General features: G+C 45.9%; 1 protein-coding gene across 8 annotated transcripts in view; it reads left to right on the top strand.

The window, feature by feature from the left end:
* TMEM164 (transmembrane protein 164) overlaps positions 1 to 15,315 on the top strand; it is a 164,634-nt gene extending 149,319 nt beyond the window's left edge. For 7 of the 8 annotated variants that reach the window (XM_040999605.1, XM_040999612.1, XM_040999608.1 and 4 more), the window contains 2 exons: positions 12,092 to 12,192; positions 13,693 to 15,315. In XM_040999605.1, the coding sequence (XP_040855539.1) occupies positions 12,092 to 12,192; positions 13,693 to 13,899 (308 nt within the window). In that variant the 3' untranslated portion in view covers positions 13,900 to 15,315. The remainder of the gene's footprint in view (positions 1 to 12,091; positions 12,193 to 13,692) is intronic. The other variant, XM_040999607.1, reaches the window with a different exon arrangement.
* Positions 15,316 to 15,700: the final 385 nt, after the last annotated feature.

Below are 15,700 nucleotides of genomic sequence, written 5' to 3'. Positions count from 1 at the left end.
CTAAAGATAAATATGGGGCAAGCACCCATTGACGACATACAGCAGCCATTGGCGGCCCCTACATCCCATATAGGTGCTGGTTTATGTCCTGGCTGCTCCACTTCTGATGCAGCTCCCTGCTTGTGCCCTGGGAAAGCAATGGAGGATGGCCCAAGAGCTTGGGCTCTTGAACCTAAATGGGAGACCAGAAAGAAGCTCCTGGCTCCTGGCTGTGGACCAGCCCAGCTCTGGTCATTATGGCCATTTGGGGAGTGAGCCAGTGGATGAAAAATCTCTCTCACTCTCTTTGTAAATATGCCTTTCAAATAAATAAATTTAAAAAGCTGTGAGAAACTGGTGAAATTCTTTCTTTAAAAGATATTTATTTATTTATTGGAAAGGTATATACACAGAGAGAAAAAGAGACAGAAAGATCTTCCATCTCCTCCCCTGGTTCACTCTCCAAGAGCCCACAATGGCTGGAACTGAGTCAATCCAAAGCCAGGAGCCAGGAGTTTCTTCTAGGTCTCCCACACAGATGCAAGGGTCCCTAGGCTTTGGGCTATCCTTCACTGGTTTCCCAGGCCACAAGTAGGGAACTGGATGGGAAGTGGAGCAGCTGGGACATGAACCACTGCCCATATGAGATCCTGGCACGTGCATGGTGAGGATTTAGCCACTGAGCCGTCACACTGGGCTCTGAAATTAATCCTAGTAATGTGTTTAGTATGGTATATCTAAAATATTATTCCAAATATAATGAATGAAAATTATTACCAGGTATTTTTCTGGATTTCCTGTGAAACTCAGAATGTATGTCATACCAACAAGCGCATCCTAATTCATACTAACCATATATTTGCAACGCTGAACTGCCACATTATTAGCTACCATATTAGACAGTACAGATGTAGCCAATTCTTTCAGTCTTACTCTGAAAGGGAGCAGAGGGACAAGGTAATAGCTTGAGGGGGGAATGGGGATAATTTATTTTTTAGACTGAGAGCTATTATAGTACATTTAGTTTCTTTGCTAATGGGAATAATCGAGTAGAGAGGAGGAAATTGTTCAGGTAGGAGGAAGAGGACAAATTGGAGTGATATTGTTGAGTAAGGGACAGGGGGTCGCATCTAGATGTAAATGGGAAAGGATAACGTGGCTCAGGACCCAAAGTCCCAGGGCCACAGCAACCCAGGGAAGTTCACCTGTGGTCACAGAGGTAAAGATGGAGCAAATTGGCTCCCTACTAATGCGGATAGGGGTTTAAATGGGATCCTGGGAATTTGCTTAACTTTCTGTCTGATTCCTTTTGCCCAGTGAAGTGAGCAGCAAGGTCATTACCTAATAGTGAGGGTGGGATAGAAGTATTAGAAATTGGCGAAGAAATGAGAAGATGCTAAATCGTGGCCTAGGAGAATGAGAGACCGAATGGATTGGAGAAGCACAGTGTGATTGCCTGACAATCTGAATGATGCCCTTGAGGTTTATGGTTATGAATTTGAAGTGAGAACAGTCGGTATATTTCTACAGTCACATTCAGTTGTGTAGAGACAAGCAAGAAGGGGCGTCTAATTGGGGTTTATCTAGGACTCAGTCTTTTCCCCAGATGAGTGTGATGATGAGAGTAACAAAGGATTTGAAGGTCTATATAAGATCACATAATGGGCCATGAAACTTAAGGATGGAAGAGTGAGCCATTCAAGACAGCAAAACAGGACCAATGGATTGCAGGTTCTAGTAAGGGACATGTAACACTGTGGTGCCTGTTAGAAAGAATGAGCTGGAAAGGTTTTTTCTTTTTCTTCATTTAGAAAATATCTATTAATATAGAGAATGGGTTTTATGTATTCCATAAATACAATTCCAAGAAAATACCCCACTGCCCCTACCCCCTGCTTTCCCCAACCACTATCCCTTCATCCACTCTATCAGTTTTAGCTGAAGTATAACTTTAATCCACTCTATATTTACAGGTTTAATTCATCACAGGTTATAATGTTTTTTTACAAAAATATTTATTTATTTTTATTGCAAAATCAGATATACAGAAAAGAGGAGAGACAGAGAGGAAGATCTTCCATCTGATGATTCACTCCCCAAGTAACTGCAACAGCCAGTGCTGTGCCGACCCGAAGCCAGGAGCCAGAAACGTCCTCCAGGTCTCCCACACGGGTGCAGGGTCCCAAAGCTTTGGGCTGTCTTCGACTGCTTTCCCAGGCCACAAGCAGGGAGCTGGATGGGAAGTGGAGCGGACGGGATTAGAACTGGTGCACATATGGGATCCTGGTGCAGTCAAGGCAAGGACTTTAGCTGCTAGGCCACAGCGCCAGGCCCTAGGTTATAATGTTGAACAAGTCAAAAGTAGGAAGACCACAGTTCCATAACAGTATAAACAAGGGCTGTACATTCACAGTTTTATCTCCAAATGACCATTTCATTCCTATACTTTTTTGTGTGTATTCTATCTTAACTTCCACATATAAAAAATATATATGGTGTTTGTCTTTTTAGGACTGGCATATTGCACTAAGCATGATGGTTTCTAGTTGCATCCATTTAGTTGCAAAAGAAAATATTTCATTTTCTATGGCTGAGTAGTATTCCATAGTGTGTGTGTGTGTGTGTGTGTGTGTGTGTGTGAGAGAGAGAGAGAGAGAGAGAGAGAGAGAGAGAGAGAGAGACTGATTTCCTTTACCCATCAGTGGATGAACATCTGGGTTGATTACATAACTGCCATAAGCATGGGGACACAATAGAAGTTGAAAGAGGGAATACTTGACTTTGCAATCAGAGGCTGCAGTAATCATGATGACAAGGTCACAGGTGGGACTGAGAAAGGAAGTGGCAGAGGTGCAGTAGAATACAAGATGATTGAGGAGAGGAGACCAAGGAAATGAGAGACAAGAGTCTTGAAAATTTCCTCTCAGATTTGTGTTGAAATTATCAAGAGATGTGACAAGGCTAGTTTTGGAAAGTGTTAATTACTCTTTCAAGCCACGTAGGAATATCTTCTAGAATTGGGGGCCGGGACTCATGTGTCCATAGAGAACTTTGAAAGGGAAGGGCAGCAGGTGACAGCAGTTGTGTGGCTTTATGTAGAAGGGAGGGCCGAGCAATGAAAAGAAGGGAGCTAGCCCCTCTGCTTACATGGGTCAAAGGAGGAAAGTCAGTTGCTACCTTAGAGATACTGGTGAAGTAGTCATGGAAGAACACAGTTGAGAATAGGGGAAATTTGGCTGATAATTTGTGATTTTACATATCCAGAACTCTTTTCCTGGAAATGTTTTTTCCTTACCTTACTCCTGATAAAGTTTGTCTTTTATCATCCAGTTCTTATATTGCTGTTGTTCCTGAAATTGCAACAGGAAAAAATGACTAGTGACCGACTTACGTGTTGCCAAATCCAGTGCTAGCTTTTGTCTTTGCTGAATCCTTCTAAAGAGGTAGGATTCCACATGGAATTCTCTGTGATGATGGCAATATTTTATCTCCATGTTGTCCATTATAGTTGCTACTAGGTACATGTGGCTTTTAAGCACTTGGAAGGTGGTTGATGTGACTTAGAAACCAGACTTTTAATTTATTTTAATTTTTAAAGACTTATTTTTATTTGATAGGCAGAGTTATGAAGAGAAGAGAAACAGAGAGAGGAGAGACACAGAGAGATATTCTATCCACTGGTTCACTCCCCAGGTGGCTGCAAAGGCTGGAGCTGGTCCAGTTTGAAGCCAGGAACTAGGAAATTAATCTGGGTTTCCTGCATGATAGGAGCCTATAGAAGCCCAAGGTCTTGAACTGTCTTCTGCTGCCTTCTCAGACCATCAGCAGGGAACTGGATTGGAAGTGGAGCAGCCAGGACTGAAACCAGTGCCATATTGGATGCTACAGTTGCAGGTGGAGGACTAACCTGTTATGTCATGGCACTGGCTGCTACTTTAATTTCATTTTAATCTATTCAAATATAAATTGCCACATGTGCCTTGTGGCTATTTTATTTACTGGTCAGTGCAAGCAATAAAACATTCAACACTGTGGATGCTAACCTTCTTGAGACTCAGTATCTTCTCTTGGCTTCCAGAACACCTCTGGCCTAATTCTGTGACCATTTGCTGTTTTGTTTACTGTTAACTGCTTTGTTTCGTCTTTCATTTTGTCTTCTGGTGGATCCACCTGTGTCCTTCAGCCACTTAACTGCTGTTTTCTTGATTTATCCTTTAAGCACCTTTGATCTGTTCCTCCTCACTGATTTCTTCCGTTCCTCAAGCCCCTCCTGAGCTCTAGATGTTGCACATCAATGGTCCACTGGCAGACACAGCTAGAGCATTTAGCCCCTGGTTCAACTCCTCTCTGTCCCTAGGTTAACTCCTCTTGGCTGCTGAGGTCAGAGACCTCGAAGTCACCCTGGAGGGCTCCTTCATACCTTAGACATATTGCCAGCTCATCTCTATCACCCCAGGAAAGTGCGACCCTGTCTTTAGTCCTATCCCTCTCCAGTCTACTGCTGCCTGTGCAGTCTACTCCTTGACACATAAATCTAACATTTTCACTCCCTATTGGACACCGTTCAGTAACTCCTCGCTGTATGGAGGACGAAGGCCAAATTCTGGCATGGAAGACAAGGCTCTTCAGGCCAGAGCTTTACTTGCCTGCCCACCCGGCTTCGTCTCCCAGCATGTTTGCCTTCTCTGTAAGTTCTACATTGTTCCAGTGGCACAGAACTGCCTGTAGTAAACATTCACAGCATGAGGTTTCAGGACTGTGATGGCCCTTGCTCCCCTCAAGCCCTTACCCCTATTCCTTGTTCTTCAAAGCTCACCAACTGCTGTCTTCTCCAGCAGTTCTCCATCAGTACCCCAGTTTCTTCCTGTATCTATTTTAGAAGATACCATCTCAACAATTCGCCTGGTAAACTGCCCAGTTATATTCAAGGGTAGGGAGTACCTTAGACTTTTTATTCCTGCTGCCTGGCATGGTACCTGGCCCCCATTATGGATTCAGTAGTTGTTGAATGAATGGGCAGGTTGAGTAAGTGAATGAAAAGAAATAATGAGGAAGAAGAATCCTGTGACTTTGTAAGATGCCAGCTTGCCCAGCCTCATGTCCTTAGTGTAAGCCTTTCCCAGGTGGGATTATGGGATGAGAGAAAGGACTCTTGGGAGACCTCTGGAGATATGTTTCTACTGTGGGGGTGCAATTGACGTCTTTTCTTGTACTCATAAAGCTTTCTTCTGACAGAAATTGATTTTAGAAAAAGCTATTATCTTGATTTCCCCCTACCTTGAAAGATGACGCGTTTCTATGCTCCTGGGATAGAAGATGCTGGAGAAAATGTCATTTTTTTTCTTAAAGCATAAAGAAAGTTTTATGTGTTTAATTTTTCTGAATGTGCTTAATTTTTGCTTTAGAAGAAAACTGGTTTTTCATTGGGATTAACCCAAGGGCCACATCCAGGTATATAGAAAAGAGAATGATGTGGATTTGCATATAATTTGCATATATGTATGTAGATTGAGCCACCTATTCTTGGAATGTGGTTTCTTTTTAATCTTCATTGTGCAAAGTAATTGAATATTTGATAATCTTTGCAATGAAAAGAACCAACAACAGTGAAAAGGAAATGGAAACCATGAATTCCCCCTTATAAAGTACAGATGACTTCTGTATACCAGATTCCCTCTAGGAAACTTTTCTACGATTTGAGGTGGTTGTGGTCACCACAATAAGCATGTGCTATGTACCTGCCAGGCCAGCTACTATAGACTCTTGTAGCTCTTGCTCTGCTCACAAGCCCTGAGATGAAGACATTCCTTATAGTACAGACAAGGAAAAACTGGGTTGGAAGGGTAGCATGGTTTGTTCATTGTCACTCCCACAAGTAATGGCAGAGCCAGGACTTCAGTCCAAGGCTGCCTTACCCTCAAGACCTTTATTTCTTTAAGACTTTTTTGAAAGGTAGATTTTACAGGGAGAGAAGGAGAGAGATAGAGAGAGAGGTCTTCCATTCACTGGTTCATTCACCAGATAGCTGCATTGGCTGGAACTGAGCCAATCCAAAGGTAGGAGCCAGGAGCTTCTTCTTATTCTTCTACATGGGTGTAGAGTCCCAGGGGTATGAGCCATTCTCCACTGCTTTTCTTGGTCCTGAAGCAAGCCAGGACTAGAACTGGCATCCACATGGGATGCTGGTGCTGCACGCCAAAGATTAGCTTGGTACACTGCCATGCTGGCCCCAAGGCCTTTGTTTTAAACTACCAAGTTATACGTCCTGTGCATTTGATATGCAGTCTTTTGTACTTAACAGTATTAGCTATGGATTTACTTTTATACACAGGGACATAGTTTGGCTGTCACTTGAATAATTGGTCTGCTGCACAATATCAAAGTGCCATAGTAACTTATCTCCCCATTGGTTGCTAGTTTCCCAATACTGTAGATAGCATACATCTAGATATCTTTGTGCAAATAAGGGTTTTTTTAAGGTGTTTGATGGTGGTTCTCAAAGTAGTATCGCAGAGCCAAAGGTTACACTTTATGGTTCTTCAGGAAGCCTCTGTCATTTGTTGGCATGCAGTGATTATTTTCTGAGTCCTCCTGTGTACCAGTTGCTGGAGAAGAGGTGATTCAGAAACTATCCCTAACTCAGAGAACCCACAGCCTTGTGTGGGCCAGACAACCACAAAATGAATGAGTCAGGGGCTCATTTGTGGCACTAAAGTGGGAGCTTGAACAAGGGGCATGAGGAACACTAGAAGCATTTCAGTGCTCCTCTCCCCGCCACCCCTGCCCCTGTGGCATGGGGCAGCATGGGGCCAGGGGGTGGAGGGCAGTGCAGGGGAAGGGGCATGGAGTAGGTGTGGCTGCCCAGTGGTTGGACACTAGTCCTAGCTGACTGTTCAGCTGCATCCTGGCTGAAGACATCCCCTGTTCCCTCTCCTTGACACACACACACACACTCATTCATTCTTTCTGTCTGTCTCTTTCTCTCTCTCTCTGTGTCATTCTTTTGTTAGAGGCAGCACCTGGCTGGCACATGGAGCCTCCCACTGTTCCCTAGCTGCCAGTAGGGGAGCCCAGAGAGGAGGGACACTGAGGGCACATGGTTGGGGGTTCTTGCTGGATGATGTGTGAGGCAGGCTTGGGTCCTGTGGTTCTCCCAGGTTTCTTCTTCCTCCATGAACCTTCAGCAGCCATGGCCACAACAGGGCTCCGGTTCACCCTCACTCCCAGGCAAGCAAGTGCACATCCTTTGTCAAGCTTAGTGTCTCTGTGCCTGCCAGGTGTCCCTCTAGAGGCTAGCAGTGCAGAAAGGAGCTTGATGTGGATGTGGACCTTGAGACTGTGCGAATTGGGGAGCTGGGAATGGAGTCAAGCAGCTCCAGGCGCACGGAGCAGGGAGTCTCCCCATGGGGTCAGTGTTTCCCTGGTACTTTAGCACTGCTACTCAGCAGCGCTAGTGGTCTCCCAGTCTCAGTTTCCTCATCTATATTGGATGCATGAGATCTACAGCTTCAAGGAGCCCCTAATTTGTAAGTATTATGGGGCTGCTCTTTCATAGAGTAAGCCCAAGAAGACTCCAGCTTTACTTACTCCATCTCCCACCCCCCACCACATTCCAGCCCCTCCTTACGTGGTATTCCTTGGAATTCAACCTCCAACTTTCTTCTTTCCTCAGTTGACATACAGTGTTGTGACTGCTTCCCACCAGGAGTTGATGCTACCTGCATCTGGATGTTTGGTTCCATCCTTTTCACAGAATCTATAACTAATAATAAAAATAACCAGCATTTGTTAAGTCCCAGGATACTGTGCCAGAATTATGCCATATCTCATGTACTTAAAATACTTGTGAAATTAGGCAGAGCTGTCCTATCATATACATAAGTATAACTGAGTTCAAGGGACATTGAGACTTATTTAAGGTCCCAGAGTAGATACATGATTTGTGCTAGGTTTTAAAAATCTAAGTCTCGGGGCTCGTATTGTGGCATAACAGGTTAAACTGACACCTGCAACTCTGGGATCCCACATATGCACTGGTTTGTGACCCAGCTCTTCACTTCTGACTCAGCCTCCTGCTAATGGCCTGGGAAAGGCAGTAGAAAATGGCCCATATTTTGGTCCCCTGAATCTCAAGTGGGATACCCAGATGAGCTACTGGCTCCTGGCCTTAGCCTGGCCAAGTACTGGCTGCTGTGGTCATCTGGGAGGAGTGAACCAGTAGATGGAATATGTCTTTCTGTCTCTCATGCTCTCTCTCTGTAACTCTGACATTCGAAATAAATAAATATTGTAAAATATCTGTACTAGTCTTGCTCCAATGCGGGGAGCCATGGACTTGAGCCATCCTTCACAGCTTTCCCAGGTATCAACAGGGAACTGGATTGGAAGTATAACAGCCAGGACTCAAATCAGCACCTATATTGGATGCCAGCACCACTGGAGGAGGCTTAGCTTACCGCGACATGTTGGCCCTCCCCCTTCTTTCTTCCACACATTCAGTCCTCTACTATGTTGTTTACTATGTCTCCATTTTCTTCCAGTTTCAGTGCCATTACCCTCAGACGCTGTCATCTTCTTTGCTCAGGTCCCTGCAGCAGGCTCCTGGCCAGTCATCCTGCCTTGCATCTCTCTGCTGCAGCCTGCTCCCCTGCCCTTGACAATGGCTGGGGTGATGCTTTGCAAGCACATGTGTGGTCACATCCCTTTCCTACTTTCTGTGGTCCTACAGCAGAGCTCCAAACTGGCCACCCAGGCACTGAATTCCATCCAAAAGACATGTTTTGCTTGACCCTTCGGGTGTGCTTAGAACATTTTGAGTTAGTTGCCAACATTTAAAAATCATCAAGTTGTACATTAAAGGTTCTTCTTTCTGGCTTTTCCTTCCACACTGAAAACTGGGCACCCCTGGGCTGACATCCCCGCAGGGCAGTTACTGCATGGGGCTGAGGTGTGCTTTTCCTCTTTTGGAGGGGCATGGCCTTTTCCAGTTTTCCATTCTCTAGTATTCCCTCAAGCCTTGTAGACCCCACTCGTGTCACTGCTTCTCATGACTTGAGGCATTGAAGCTTCTGACCCTGGTGGATGGCATGAAGCCTGAAGCCTGCAGCATGTTTTTTTAGGCTCTACAGTGCCTGGCCTGGAGCAAACCAGCCATGCCAACCTCTGCATCTTAGCCTGCTCACTGTCTGTCGGTCTTTGCCCGCCTCTGTGCATGTGGATGCTGAAATTCAGTGATCCCTCTTGAAGTCATATTTGTTCTTCAGAACTCCAAACGCATGCTCAGTGTACCAAGAAGCCTACCTTGCCCACCACCATCCTCACCAGAGGTTGGTCTTGCCATCACTAGCAGCACAGATCTCCATCATTCCATTGATCACAGTGTGACTATGAGTCTGAGATTTCAGCAGGTTGGGCTTCCTTTTATTGTTTAAAACAAAAAGTTAATTCTTAATACTTGTGTTTTTTTTGTGGGGGTAGCTTGCAGTTTTTCAACATGTGCATACAATGTAAATCAGATGGTTAGCATTCTCCTTACCTTCTTAGTGTTTGGAATCTCACAGCTCCTCTCTTCAGTTCTTTATACACCACAGGGTGGCTGTTGTGGGGACCTGTAGTTACTCTTCTGTGCTGTAGAGCAATTAGAAAGTTTCCTTCTAGCCAACTGTGTTTTGGTCCCCATTATCCAACCTCCCTCTGTGGAGGTCACTGTTATTCTAATTTCAGATTGGCTTTAAGTCCACATCTGAGTAGGAACATGTGGTGCTTGTCTTTTTAATATCTGGCTTATTACACTTAACATAATGACCATATATGTTCCATCTATGTTCCTGAAAATGTCAGGATTTCACTTTTAGTAATGTTTCAGTGTGTGTATGAGTGTATCTTAATTGCCAATCAGTTGATGAATATCTAGGTTTATTGTCTTAGTTGTTGTGAACAGTGGTACAGTGAGCATGGGAATGCAGGTATCTTTTTGATATGCTAATATTACTTCTTTTGGACGTATACCCAAAAGGGGAATAGTTGGTTCCTATGATAGGCCTATTTTTAGCTTTTTTTGGAGCAGCTTTCACAGTGTTTCTCATATTGAATATACTAACTTGTGTCCCCTCCAGCAGTGTGTGAAAGTGTTCCCCTTCCTCCTCTATCTGGAGTGAGGTATTTCCTTGTGGTTTTGAGGTTTTAAAATGCATTTCCGGGCCCGGTGGCATGGCCTAGCGGCTAAAGTCCTCCCCTTGAACGCGCCAGGATCCCACATGGGTGCCGGTTCTAGTCCCAGCAGCTCCACTTCCCATCCAGCTCCCTGCTTGTGACCTGGGAAGGCAGTTGAGGATGGCTCAATGCCTTGGGACCCTGCACCCATACAGGAGACTGGAAGAGGTTCCTGGTTCCCGGCTTCGGATCGGCACAGTACCAATCATTGCGGCTGCTTGGGGAGTGAATCATCGGACGGAGGATCCTCCTTTCTGTTTCTCCTCCTCTCTGTATATCTGACTTTGTAATAAAAATAAATAAATCTTAAAAAAAAAAGAAATGCATTTCCCTCTTGACTGTTGAGCATTTAGATGATGATACTGAGCATTCAGACTTTTTAAAAAAATATGTTTGAAAGAAGTTGAAAGAGGTCAAGAGAGAGGTATTCCTCATAATGATTTTCTCTCCAAATGTTCACAGTCAAGGCTGGGCCAGACCAAAGCCAAAAGTCAAGAAACTCCATTCAGGTGTCCCATGTGGGAGGCAGGGTCCCAAGTAATTGAATTATCATCTGCTGCCTCCCTGCGTGCACATCAGCAGGAGCCTGGATTGGAAGCAGAGATGGCACACGATCACAGGCAATCTGACTGGAATGTGAGCATTCTAAGCTGCGCCTTAACATTTTACACAATACCCACCTTCTCAGCATTTCTTCTATACCTTTGGGCTATCAGTGTTTCTTTTTCTTCATGAAATGCCTATTCAGGTGCCTGTCTTTATTTTCTCATCCTTAAGGCTTTGATTAATGCTTGGAATAGACTAGCGACCTAATAACTGCTGTGTCAGTGGATGACTCAGCTAAAGACTGACTTGGAATAATACCATTCTACAAAGTGTTGTCACTTCTGGTTACTTAAGGCGGGGGTGGGAGTGGGTTCAGGTGCCTTTCGTTCTTAGCACTGCCACTACACCTCCATTCAGAGCAACACATACATTAGCTGATAAACCTTGCCCCTGTTCTACAAGATCTAGAATACCTCTCAGCCTACTGGGATGCCAGCACCAGTATTGGGGAACTACATCATTTCTTATGCTTCAAGGAAGAGTTTGCCAATAGCTGGGAAATATCACTGGGTATGGCACATTTTTCAATGATTTGAATAATCATAATGATAATGACAGCGTGTAATGTCCCATCGGGCAGTTATATTGTGCCAGACCCTGAATTAAGAGCACTTGATACATTGCTTCATTTACTCTTGCCAACTAGAAGTTGAAGTAATACTGTTATCCCCATTTTCCAGGCAAATAACCTAAATTCAGGAAGTTCAAATGACTTTTTCCACATCAGCCACGTGCTAACATCAACATTGGAACCCAAACAAATGTGCCTGACTTCAGTTTACATTCTCAACCACCACCCCGTACTTCCTTCATACTCTCTTTTGAACCACAAGGAGATAAATGTGGAACAGAAGGCCATAAAATTACAATATCCAGCAGTATTGAGCTATTAAATAAACAAACCAACAAAAAGAAAGCAAATGACATCCAGAAACATAGAGAAAATGAGCAAGCAGACACACTCCTGTGTTGGCTGTGGCCTCATTCCCATAGTATGGTGCTAGGGAACTATTTCTTCTTTTTCTATTTTGACCTTTATAAATTTCCTTTAAAGGAGCACATACTATTTTTTACAATGAGCAGAGAATTCCTGTGTTTGTCATACAATGCCAGCATTGAGTGATGGGACAGAGGCCAAGAAGGGGTTGGCTATCTCTTCAGGAGCTGTGGTTGATCAATGCGAAGGGGACACTCACCAGGCAGCAGTTGTGACCTCAGCATCTGCACCCTTGCAGGGGCATTTGAAAAGGAAGTCACCGTGGCTGCTGTCTCACCATTTCCCCTCTTCCTCCAGGTGCTTACACCCCAGAGCCCCTCAGCAGTTTCCGGTGGGCTCTTCTCTCAACTGGCCTCATGTTCTTTTATCACTTCAGCATCTTGCAGATCCTCGGCTTGGTAAGTTTGGTTGCATCCCCTTCTAGCCCCTTTGTTTGGAGTTCTCCATAAATCTTGGTAATCCTGGTTGGCGCTGGTGTATCGTTTTGTTTTGAAGATACAAGATGCTAAAGGCCAGGACGTCAGATTGTTGTGTCTGGGTTGCTGATTTATGGTCCACAGTCTCGGCCTCTCCAAAGAGTTTTCGGAATGCTTCAGTAATGGCTGTTTCTTTCATCCCCGGGGAGGCCAGGACACTCTTCACTCATGGCCACTGGGGTCAGCAGCTGGCAAGTGAAATGCTGTGGACCCCATGGGGAGGCAGCACCCTCACCCAGGGCTGTCAGCAGGTCCTGCCTTGAATTGTGTTCTCAGCTGAAGTGTGTGCTTTGGGGGAGCCCCATGGCATTTGGAGGTATTCAGCACTGCCTGGAGTATGGAGAGTGGTTGGACACTGTAGCTGAGATGTCCAGAGCCCAGGATTGATGAGTGCCAGGATGTTTATTGGTGGCAAAGTGAGTAGGCAGAGAGCTCAGGGCTAAGAGGTCAGGGGTGCCAAGTTCAAATCCTAGTTCTGCCACTACTTTCTCAAAGGCAGACTTCACCTCTCTGTGACGTGGTGTACAGCCCCAACCTCCCTGTCAGGTGCTGAGGACTTGTCTGTTATGTGAAAGTCTTGGCATTTGGCAGGCAGATGCCATGGCCGTTCTAGAGCCAGGTCCTAGTGGCATGTCTAGTGTATAGGCGGCATTAATGGAGGCTCGCGTGACCTGGAGTGACTTGGGCTGTGGGTCTGATGTGCCCTGGGCCTCTGTGGAAGCAGGCATGTTCTCTTCCGCACCCTGGTGTGTGGCTTTACCAGGGCGAATCTCAGCTCCTTGTCAATAGTGTGAATGCTTCCCATGCTTACAGAAGGACGTGCACATCCTTCCTGGCCTAGCACTGCTCCTCGCTGGGCTTGGGGACCCCAGAGGCATCAGTGTGTTCACATCATCATACGTACCATGCTCTGGCCACACCTCCTACAAAGCAGGCCATGCTCACCGCCTCCTCGCCATATCTCCCCATGACATCCATCATTCATGAGTCCATTCAGGGGCCACCTCCCTCCTGAAATCTCTGAGGACTCAGCCTCCACTCTGTACTCTCCTCAGACCTCCTCGTGGTAATGGGAAAACTCAGCATTGTCTGCTTCAAGGTCAGATGTAGCAAATTGATCATGATCACATGATTGCTTGATTGATTGGCAGCTGCATGGAGGCAGGGACCATAGTGTTGACTACGTTTTTATCCTATCACATTGCTCTGAGGTTGACCCTCAGGAGTGGCAACGGACTCTCGACCCAGTCGGAAGGCAAGACTCCTCCATCACCTCTAGGGACAGAAACCCTTTATGAGCAAGTGGGGATTGGTCAATCCCTGCTTGTCTAGTCTCCTCATAGGTAGAGATGGCTGAACTGGCAGAAGCCAGAGAAAGCCGAAGGATGGTGAACGCTCACTCTACCTCCCTTGTCCCTGCAGGTCACCGAAGTGAATTTGAACAACATGCTGTGTCCGGCCATCTCAGACCCATTCTACGGCCCCTGGTATCGCGTCTGGGCCTCGGGACACCAGACTCTCATGACCATGACCCACGGGAAGCTGGTTATCCTGTTCTCATACATGGCTGGGCCCTTGTGTAAATATCTGCTGGATTTGCTCCGGCTTCCAGCCAAGAAAATAGACTGAAGGTGCTTGTTATTATTTTTTTTCTCCCCATAGAAGCAAGTCTTGGCTTGCCTTGGAGAACACCCAGTTCTTGATGAAATCATGGGAGAGGGCAGTAGGCTATTTGGTGTATTTTTACCCCCAATTCCCCATCCTTTAATTCCTCCACTTTTCCCTCCCCAGCTCTTCCCCCCGGTTGTCTCTTTGGGCCTGAAGCACATTGGCATTTTCCTCCTCCCTGTTGGTTCTTTCCCCTGCTCCTAGTGGCCTTATGTGGCAAGGTGGTGGTCAGCAGCTCCTTCTTTCTGCTTGTTGGTGCTTTCACTTCAGCTGCCTGAGGAGACAGGGAGCAACACGCAGACATTTTTGTGGTATCAAAGTGCTACAAGTAGGTTGTGTTTCATTTTTTTTCCACTGCCAGGGACCCCCATGCTTATGCTGGGGTCCCCTTTTGTCTCCTACACAGACCTCACAGTTAAGGGGGACCGAGGCCTTGTTTCCATACCAGCGGCAATCCCGGAGCTGAGGGATTTCCCAGTTCATGGGCAATATAGAACTGGCCAGATTCTTCCCCCTAATGTCCCATGACTCAAAGCACGAAGCCAACCAGCCTATGCCTTCAGGATGCTGTGGAAGAAGGGAAGCAGTGTATTCCCCCAAGGCAGCTGAGGAGAACCTTGCAATGACAAATCCAAAGGGTAGGGGGTTAAAATTGTAGCCAGGACTAGTCAGGGCCCTGTGTAGATTCTGCCCATGAGAGCTGAGAACCAGCCCATATCACAATCAGTAGTGAACATAGAAATAAATGAATTGAAGTGGTGATTTGAGAAAACTGTGATTTGAACCATGCACTCCATTCTAGCTTGACATTGCTAATAAATTTTGTCATTTCATCTCAATCTTGAGTACCCCTTCTCTGTGTTCTTGTTCTCTGTTCAAAGCAGCTTCATAGAAGAATGAGCTACAGATGAGGTGCTTGGGGGCTTGGAATTTTCCTTTTGGACTACTCGAAATTGGAGACTCCTTGCATTGGGGTCCCTGCTGGCAGGGTCCCTGTAGATCCATTTCTTGGTTTGATAGGGGATGTCAAACCTGGTTTTGGGGAAAGTACAGCTCCTGCCTGTGTTGTTTCCTTTGGGCCAGATTTTTTTCATGCACCAAGACTCAGTGCTGACTTGCTTAAGATAGGCGACATCACATGCTCCACACCCAGAGCCTGTGTCCAGGTTACATCAAGGAATGAGATCCCCACTGAGAGAGGCTGAAGCACTCCAGAAGGAAGGGCTCTTGTGAAAAGACCTATGTTCAGCCATGTGTGGCCCTTGGGAGAAGAGGCAATGACTGGGCATTTGCTGACTCTTCATTGACTTCTACCAGAAACAGGCTTGCTTAAGGACAGAAAAGATCAGACACTTCCATCCCTTCTCCGACTCTAGGCAACCCGGTTGCCCAGGGCCAGTTCCGGGGTTTGATGTTGGGCCATATTAGATGTGGGCTTCAGTGACTCCGTGCTCTTACTTTTAGCACTTGCCCTTCCAAGAGGTTGCTGATGATAGCAGAGTCTAGTGGTGTGAGTTGAGAGTCAAGGAAGCAATCCTCGGAGCAAGTGCCCTTCTGGAGAGGCCTAGAGGCCTGCTGGCATTGCCACATGCAGTCCCCAGGGCATGGGTAGCAAAAAAGTAGGAACACCAAGTTCCCTGGCTCTCCCTGGACTTTATATGTTATTGCAAAGGGAGAGGTTTGAAGGAGGTTGTGAAGGCAGCCTTAGGAACTTGGCTCATCTGCTATCAGGCCAAGCTTTTTTAGGCTGAAGATCTGTGCC

The sequence above is a fragment of the Ochotona curzoniae genome, unplaced genomic scaffold (genome assembly GCF_017591425.1).
Source record: "Ochotona curzoniae isolate NIBS_2020 unplaced genomic scaffold, NIBS_Ocur_1.0 scaffold_1852, whole genome shotgun sequence".
In the NCBI taxonomy this organism is placed as follows: domain Eukaryota; kingdom Metazoa; phylum Chordata; class Mammalia; order Lagomorpha; family Ochotonidae; genus Ochotona; species Ochotona curzoniae.
The sequence above is the reverse complement of the archived record's forward strand: the minus strand, read 5'-3'. Positions and strand labels throughout refer to the sequence as shown.